Source organism: Kogia breviceps, unplaced genomic scaffold, assembly GCF_026419965.1.
Source record: "Kogia breviceps isolate mKogBre1 unplaced genomic scaffold, mKogBre1 haplotype 1 scaffold_648, whole genome shotgun sequence".
NCBI lineage: Eukaryota > Metazoa > Chordata > Mammalia > Artiodactyla > Physeteridae > Kogia > Kogia breviceps.
Window position 1 is genome coordinate 2,501 of NW_026712094.1, and position 9,786 is coordinate 12,286.

The window sequence follows — 9,786 nt, forward strand, 5'->3', positions numbered from 1 at the left end:
AAAATGTAGTTGGTGTCTTGGGAGATCAGGGAAGACCTGAAGTGCCTTGTGTGAGTTTGGCAAACTGTGTGTAGTATGGGCTCATTTACTTCTTGCTTGATTGTAGCCAGCCGAGAAGGGAAAGAAGCACGTTATCCTTTAATGGTGTTTTTAGTGTTTTCTTCCCTTAAGTCTTCATGGACACCTTATAGTCTTGTGACAGTTTTTATCAGCAAGTTTTACATTCATAAAATTAGTGTGTAATTCTGACTCTTGACATTTAACTAATGAATTACCAGATATTTTAAGAAGTGACACATTTTTTTGTTAAAGGCTGTCTCATCAAGAAAAGAAAAAAACTCTGAACAGAAAGAATTTTAGAAGTGATTATGGGAAAATTGCCCAAAAAAAGTATTGTAAACTAAAATAATGTGATTTGCTTTTATTAATAAAGGTTAAATATGAGTGCTTGGCAGAGGAAATCAAAATAGGAGATTATTACCTGAGATTACTATTGGAGGAAGATGAGAATGAAGACAGTGGATCAATTAAGAGATCGTAAGCTACTCTTCATATCTTGTTATGTTTGTTTTTACTGTTAGTTTCATGGCTAATTCTATTGTGAACTTTTTTTAAAATCTAGGTATGAGTTTTTCAATGAGCTTTATCATCGTTTCCTGCTCACCCCAAAAGTAAACATGAAGTGTTTATGTTTACAAGCCCTTGCTATTGTTTATGGCAGATGTCATGAAGAAATAGGACCTTTTACAGATACAAGATATATCATTGGAATGTTAGAGAGGGTAAGGATATCATTAAAAAATAACTGCTACTTGATTGTGTCATTGGAGTATATGTTAAATTTTCAAAGCTAAATTTAAGTTCTATTTGATCACGTCGCCGCCATAACTTTCTACATGAGTTTTTTCTGTAATTTACAATATACTTCTTTAAATAAAAGTTAGGTGAACAGGAAAATGACTAATGGGTTAGCGTTTGTCCATGTTGGTTTATTTTTTTCAGTTGCTGCTTTTGAACATCTTTAGCGATCTATTTGCCAATCTTTAATTTAAGTATGGATGAGCTGGACAGGTGTGTAAAAGAAATAGTGACTTTTAGAGTTGAATGTTCTTTTGCAATGGACATTTTGGAAAAATCTTAAATGATGCTAGCACACTAAACTTCAAAGTGTGAAAATAAAACTTTTAGAACTACAATGATAAAGAAAGGGAACCTTGAGTTAGCACAGTTTTGGGGGGGTGTTTTTTTTTAATTTAATAAAGTTTGTCATTTAACATTTCAGCAAGGTGGGAGAAGAACAAACTGATCAATTCATCCATTATGCAGCTCAAATTTGAGTGTTACTTACCTACATACACTTTATTCTTTCTTTTGTGTCTACATTCCTCTTACATTTAACAATTTAAATTTCAGTGAACTGACAGAATCATTTCACCAGTTTTTAAAATGGTCATCAGTGCTTGCTATAATTGCCTTAACTGTCAGTCATGCTTTGTGGATTAGAAAACTGGTTCTGAATAAGTTTACAAAACACACCCAGGAAATAACTAGATGAAAACCCGTATTTTTTGCTGTTACACCAGATTTCACTATTGAATTCTAATTCACTCTTATCCAGTGAACTAAGTAATTGTGACATAGCATTTGTATTTTAGGCAGTTACATTTTTTCCTTCTTCTGTTCATGATGATGTGATTTATGTGAAACATCACTTATCAATTCTTTAGAATTTTTACTTAATTTGGGAGTATCATTTGGGCCAATTCTTTCATTTACTTCAATTTTTATGTACATTCTTAAAGCTATGTATTAATCTGTTTGTGACTTAAAATACCTGCCTTTCTAGGGAAATTAAATAAGGTTTATAAAATTGCAGAGAATGTAAGACATTGAGCAATAGCAATAATTGACAGTTTTCTCTGATTTTCTTTGTTTACAAGATGACTTTACTTCTTTTTGGCTGTTGGTTGATTTTGTCCAGTGATGGTAATGTCTTAATTTCTGTTTCTATTTACTTCTGACTAAATTCTCATTTATTTCAATAGTGCACAGATAAACTTGAACGAGATAGGTTGATCCTCTTCCTTAACAAGTTGATCCTTAATAAGGTACAGTATCTTGCATAAATATGCTGTTATTTCCAAGTTAAGTCACATGAATGTAACAAAGATAAATGATTACAGTTTGACTTAATTATCAAGACATGGTTCTTGTCTTATCTTTTCCTTTTGCTCTCAACTCTTGAAGGGAGAAGTTTTTGCCAAATATTCATTTCCTTTTTTTTTTTTTATGTTTTATTTTTTATTTATTTATTTATTTTAACATCTTTATTTGAGTATAACTGTTTTACAATAGTGTGTTAGTCTCTCCTTTACAACAAAGTGAATCAGTTATACATATACATATGTTCCCATATCTCTTCCCTCTTGCATCACCCTCCCTCCCACCCTCCCTATCCCACCCCTCTAGGTGGTCACAAAGCACAGAGGTGATCTCCCTGTGCTATGCGGCAGCTTCCCACTAGCTATCTAATCTACATTTGGTAGTGTGTATATGTCCATGCCACTCTCTCACATCGTCACAGCTTACCCTTCCCCCTCCCCATATCCTCAAGTCCATGCTCTAGTAGGTCTGTGTTTTATTCCCGTCCTACCACTAATCTCTTCATGACATTTTTTTTCTTAGATTCCATATATATGTGTTAGCATACGGTATTTGTTTTTTCCTTCCGACTTACTTCACTCTGTATGACAGACTCCAGGTCTATCCACCTCATTACAAATAACTCAGTTTCATTTCTTTTTATGGCTGAGTAATATTCCATTGTATATATGTGCCACATCTTCTTTATCCATTCATCTGTTGATGGACACTTAGGTTGCTTCCATGTCCTGGCTATCGTAAACAGAGCTGCAATAAACATTTTGGTACATGACTCTTTTTGAATTATGGTTTTCTCAGGGTATATGCTTAGTAGTGGGATTGTGGGGTCATATGGTAGTTCTATTTGTAGTTTTTTAAGGAATCTCCATACTGTTCTCCATAGTGGCTGTATCAATTTACATTCCCACCAGCAGTGCAAGAGTGTTCCCTTTTCTCCACACCCTCTCCAGCATTTTTGTTTCTAGAGTTTTTGATGATGGCCATTCTGACCGGTGTGAGATGATATCTCATTGCAGTTTTTTTTTTTTTTTTTTTTTTTTGTGGTACGCAGGCCTCTCACTGTTGTGGCCTCTCCCATTGCGGAGCACAGGCTCCAAATGCGCAGGCTCAGCGGCCATGGCTCACGGGCCCAGCCGCTCCGCGGCATGTGGGATCTTCCCGGACCAGGGCACGAACCCGTGTCCCCTGCATCGGCAGGTGGACTGTCAACCACTGCGCCACCAGGGAAGCCCTCTCATTGTAGTTTTGATTTGCATTTCTCTAATGATTAATGATGTTGAGCATTGTTTCATGTATTTGTTGGCAATCTGTATATCTTCTTTGGAGAAATGTCTATTTAGTTCTTCTGCCCATTTTTGGATTGGGTTGTTTATTTTTTTGTTATTGAGCTGCCTGAGTTGCTTATAAGTTTTGGAGATTAATCCTTTGTCAGTTGCTTCATTTGCAACTATTTTCTTCCATTCTGAGGGTTGTCTTTTGGTCTTGTTTATGATATCCTTTGCTGTGCAAAAGCTATTAAGTTTCATTAGATCCCATTTGTTTATTTTTGTTCTTATTTCCATTTCTCTAGGAGATGGGTCAAAAAGGATCTTGCTGTGATTGATGTCATAGAGTGTTCTGCCTATGTTTTCCTCTAAGAGTTTGATAGTGTCTGGCCTTACATTTAGGTCTTTAACCCATTTTGAGTTTATTTTTGTGTGTGGTGTTAGGGAGTGTTCTAATTTCATACTTTTACAGGTAGCTGTCCAGTTTTCCCAGCACCACTTATTGAAGAGGCTGTCTTTTCTCCACTGTATATCCTTCCCTCCTTTATCAAAGATAAGGTGACCATATGTGTGTGGGTTTATCTCTGGGCTTTCTATCCTGTTCCATTGATGTATATTCCTGTTTTTGTGCCAGTACCATACTGTCTTGATTACTGTGGCCTTGTAGTATAGTCTAAAGTCAGGGAGCCTGATTCCTCCAGCTCCATTTTTCGTTCTCAAGATTGCTTTGGCTATTCGGGGTCTTTTGTGTTTCCATACAAATTGTGAAATTCTTTGTTCTAGTTCTGTAAAAAATGCCAGTGGTAATTTGATAGGAATTGCATTGAATCTGTAGATTGCTTTGCGTAATAGAGTCATTTTCACTATGTTGATTCTTCCAATCCAAAAACATGGTATATCTCTCCACCTATTTCTATCATCTTTAATTTCTTTCATCAGTGTCTTATAGTTTTCTGCATACAAGTCTTTTGTCTCCTTAGGTAGGTTTATTTCTAGATATTTTAAACTTTTTGTTGCAGTGGTAAATGGGAGTGTTTTCTTAATTTCCCTCTCAGATTTTTCATCATTAGTGTATAAGAATGCCAGAGATTTCTGTGCATTAATTTTGTATCCTGCTACTTTACCAAATTCATTGATTAGTTCTAGTAGTTTTCTGGTAGCATCCTTAGGATTCTCTATGTATAGTTTCATGTCATCTGCAAACAGTGACAGCTTTACTTCATCTTTTCCTATTTGGATTCCTTTTATTTCTTTATTTTCTCTGAATGCTGTGGCTAGAACTTCCAAAACTAGGTTGAATAAGAGTGGTGAGAGTGGGCAACCTTGTCTTGTTCCTGATCTTAGTGGAAATGGTTTCAGTTTTTCACCATTGAGAACAATGCTGGCTGTGGGTTTGTCATATATTGCCTTTATTATGTTGAGGAAATTTCCCTGTATGCCTACTTTCTGCAGGGTTTTTATCATAAATGGGTGTTGAATTTTGTCAAAAGCTTTCTCTACATCTACTGAGATGATCATATGGTTTTTCTCCTTCAGTTTGTTGATATGGTGTATCACGTTGATTGATTTGCGTATATTGAAGAATCCTTGCATTCCTGGAATAAACCCCACTTGATCATGGTGTATGATCCTTTTAATGTGCTGTTGGATTCTGTTTGCTAGTATTTTGTTGAGGATTTTTGCATCTATGTTCATCAGTGATATTGGCCTGTAGTTTTCTTTCTTTGTGACATCTTTGTCTGGTTTTGGTATCAGGGTGATGTTGGCCTCATAGAATGAGTTTGGGAGTGTTCCTCCCTCTGCTATCTTTTGGAAGAGTTTGAGAAGGATAGGTGTTAGCTCTTCTCTAAATGTTTGATAGAATTCACCTGTGAAGCCATCTGGTCCTGGGCTTTTGTTTGTTGGAAGATTTTTCATCACAGTTTCAATTTCAGTGCTTGTGATTGGTCTGTTCATATTTTCTGTTTCTTCCTGGTTCAGTCTCGGCAGGTTGTGCATTTCTAAGAATTTGTCCATTTCTTCCAGGTTGTCCATTTTATTGGCATAGAGTTGCTTGTAGTAGTCTCTAATAATCTTTTGTATTTCTGCAGTGTCAGTTGTTACATCTCCTTTTTCATTTCTAATTCTATAGATTTGAGTCTTCTCCTTTTTTTTCTTTATGAGTCTGGCTAATGGTTTATCAATTTTATCAAATATTCATTTTTGAAACCAACACTGACTTGCTTAATTTTATTCTCACTTTTAGTAAATAATGCAGATGTTTTTAAATGAAATAAAATGAGTAAGTCCTAGGAAAATTTAAATTATAATCTCTTCCAAACTTCTAAGAAATTACCAGTTTTTATCTTGCTTACAAAAACAAACTGGAACTTTAAAAAGTTTTTTAATGTACTGGATTCTATTTCTGAGTACACAATATTTATTACCAAAAAGACATTGGAAAAGTGCAGGATAATTGTAGAACCGGAGAGTTTATCCTGGGTGTCATTCCTTCCAGGCTTTAATTTGTTTATTTTTATTTTATTTTGTTTTGCTTAGAATATATTTAAGTAAAAATTCTTTTTATTCTTTTTAAAATTAATTTAATTAATTAATTAATTTTCGGCTGCATTGGGTCTTCATTGCTGCACATGGGCTTTCTCTATTTGTGGCAAGCAGGGGCTACTCTTTATTGCAGTGTGCGGGCTTCTCATTGTGGTGGCTTCTCTTGTTGGGGAGCATGGGCTCTAGGCGTGTGGGCTTCAGTAGTTGTGGCATGTGGGCTCAGTAGCTGTGGCTCACAGGCTCTAGAGAGTGCAGGCTCAGTAGTTGTGGCACCTGGGCTTAGCTGCTCCACAGCATGTGGGATCTTCCCAGACCAGGGCTTGAACCCATATCCCCTGCATTGGCAGGCAGATTCTTAACCACTGCACCACCAGGGAAGCCCAAGTAAAAATTATTTATATGATCTCTCTGTAGTATAGTTTTGCCTTTTTTTTTTTTTTTCTTTTTTGTGGTACGTGGGCCTTTCACTGTTGTGGCCTCTCCCGTTGCAGAGCTCAGGCTCCGGACAAGCAGGCTCAGCGGCCATGGCTCACGGGCCCAGCTGCTCCGCAGCATGTGGGATCCTCCCAGACCGGGGCACGAACCCATGTCCCCTGCATCGGCAGGCAGACTCTAAACCACTGTGCCACCAGGGAAGCCCTAGTTTTGCCTTTTTAATTTTTATCTAAATTTATGCTTTCTTGAACACAAAATCCTGAAAATACTGAGTAAGACCAGTTATGTGCCAGTTTTTCCAAAGAGATTCCAAATATTCTCTTGTTTGAGAGCCTTTTAGGTAGTAATATCTATTTGAGAGAAAGATTTTAAATTATGTAAACATAATTTTTTTTCTGTTTTCCAGAAAAATGTTAAGGACCTCATGGATTCAAATGGAATTAGAATCCTTGTGGACTTGCTTACCCTTGCACATCTCCATGTAAACCGAGCTACAGTACCACTGCAAGTATGTATGCTTATCTAGATTTTATAAGTTTAACATTCTTTGAGTACAAATTTAGGATCAAAAGAATCATACAAATCTGAAAATATGTCAGGGTGTCTGGCCATGAATCTACTTCTCTAATAACTGTGATAGCACTAATGCTTGGGAGATTAAGTCACACACACAAAAAGTGAAATAACCAAAATGGACAATGATGATCCAGTTTTGTTTTTCTGATGTCTCTTTTGTCTTTTAAAGTAACTGCATCTCTAATGTGGCTTATTTTGAGGCAATATGTCCTTTAGGATTTAAACTGAATCTATCAGTTATGTAACTAGAACATTCAGCATTGACATCCACTGAGAGTATGCTTTGCCTTGAGGAATCTGGAGGCCTTATTGAAACCAGTCAGTAAGAGGACAGAGCTGCAGGTCTCTACCTAAAGGCCTCTTCTGATACCTAACTTTTAGAAGGGATCTATACTTGGCTCATTGGTGATATTTTTGGTGTTAATGTTAAATTTTTGTTTAATCTCCTTGTTTGAGGAGCTGTGTCATGTTTTGGCAAAATTGTATACAAAAGTGCTATTTGAATATTAGGACATGGCATTTTCTATTATCAGGTACAAATAATAGTAATCATAATACTTGTATTATAGTGTACCAGATACTGTTCTGGTACACATAATATATTAACTCTTTAAACCCCACAACAGCCCTCCCATTTGACAGATGAGGAAAGTGAGGAACAGAGAGTATGTTGTCCAGGGTCACCTAATAAAGGACAGAGCCAGAGTTAGAACTCAGAGGTCTATGCTCTTAACCACTTTGCTGTAGCTCTCTATATGAATCTAACTGAAAGCTGATGGTAATGAGGGTATTTAAAATCATGTTTTAATAAAATATACTAAGTACATAAATATTCTATCCTAGATTCTTATAAACATTGATAAATGAAATTATAAGAATTATCTGTCATGAGGGTAGTAAATTGAAAGTAAGTGTTTAAAACCACTAAAAACTTTCCTGTTAGCATTTTAACTCTTTGATCTCAGGTATTTATTGAAACTTTTAGTTGGAGTGGGTTTTTTTCTTTCAAAAGAACTTTAGTATTTTTGAGCATTGTGGTTTTGGTTAATGGTATATGTTTGATTATATAGCTATTTGCAGCATTCTTTGCTACTAAAATTTTAGTGTCCTGAGAATTTATTAATGACCATCTGGAATATAGATGTCTTAGAGTTTAGCTTAGATTGCCAAGTGACTTTAGGAAACTGTTTACTTCAAATGCATAATAAGGAAATAGCATTTTTGGACTATTAGTTTAGGCATCTAATCCTTAACTCTTAAAATCGGGTCACTTAAAATTTTAGATGGATTTCTAAAGAAATATAAACTCAAGAAATTAGTACTGTGTAACTTTTTATGACATCTGCCCCCTTAGATTTCTGCCTTGAAAAATAACTTAATCTTTTTAAAACTTAGAGCAATGTAATCGAAGCTGCTCCAAATATGAAAAGAGAGAGTGAAAAGGAATGGTACTTTGGCAATGCAGACAAAGAAAGGAGTGGCCCATATGGATTTCATGAGGTATGTGTTTTGGAGAAACTTTTCATGGAAGTCTTAGCCATTTTTTATGTCCTCCTGATAGCACATATAGAGATGTGGAATATTTTAAATCTATGATTTGATTTACTGTCATCAGCTCCAAGGACTCTGCCATTCTATTTCCACATAAAGGACGAGATGACTTGTATTTCTAGACAGACACACACACAAAATCATGTCTTCAAATCTTACTGTTTAAGGATGTTGTTATGACACTGCTAATTATTAGAGAAATACAAATCAAAACTGCAATAAGATACCACCTCATACCAGTCAGAATGGACATCATTAAAAAGTCTACAAATAACATTTGCTAGAGAGTGTGTGGAGAAAAGGGAACACTCCTACACTGTTGGTGGGAATGTAAGCTGGTACAGCCACTGTGGAAAACAGTGTGGAGGTTCCTCAAAAAACTAAAAACAGAGTTGCCATATGATCCAGCAATCCCTCTCCTGGGCATATATCCGGACAAAACTATAATGCAAATAGATATGTGCACCCCTATGTTTATAGCAGCACTATTCACAATAGCCAAGACATGGAAACAACCTAAATGTCCACTGACAGTTGAGTGGATAAAGAAGATGTGGTACATATATACGATGGAATATTACTCAGCCATAAAAAAGAACAAGATAATGCCATTTGAAGCAACATGAGTGCAACTAGAGATTTATCATACTAAGTGAAGTAAGTCAGAAAGAGAAAGATAGCATATGATATCACTTATATGAGGAATCTAAAATATGATATAAATGAACTTATTTATGAAACAAACAGATTCACAGGCATAGAGAACAGACTTGTAGTTGCCAAGGGAGAGGGGGAGTGGGGGGAGGGATGTAGTGGGAGTTTGGGGTTATCAGATGCAAACTAGTATATGTAGAATGGATAAACAAGGTCCTACTGTATAGCACAGGGAACGATATTCAATGTTCTGGGATAAACCATATGGAAAAGAATATAAAAAGAATGTATAGATGTATAACTGAATCACTTTGCTGTATAGCAGAAATTAACGCATTATAAACAACTATACTTCAATTAAAAAATAATTAATTTAAAAAATTAAAAATAAAATAAAAGTTATGGAAGTAGAGCTCAGGTTTTTAATGACTTTTGTATAATAATTATGTAAAGCTATAATGCTTCTTTATGGTATGAACAGGTAGGTTTTAATATACAGTCTTAAATTCATTGAAAATTGTCTATACAGTCCAAAGGCAATTTCCATCTTAATTAATATCTGGTGACGTTTGGTCCTGCCAACTTGGCTTCTAATTCT

At 35.6% G+C, this 9,786-nt stretch overlaps 1 protein-coding gene across 1 annotated transcript; it reads left to right on the plus strand.

The window, feature by feature from the left end:
* Positions 1 to 433: 433 nt before the first annotated feature.
* Positions 434 to 8,483, plus strand: LOC131749817 (dnaJ homolog subfamily C member 13-like; the record flags this gene model as incomplete). The annotated part of the gene is made up of 5 exons (XM_059051681.1): positions 434 to 537; positions 623 to 782; positions 2,046 to 2,108; positions 6,814 to 6,915; positions 8,379 to 8,483. Coding segments are annotated over 5 exons (534 nt in total), but the record flags the coding sequence as incomplete, so codon positions are not given.
* Positions 8,484 to 9,786: the final 1,303 nt, after the last annotated feature.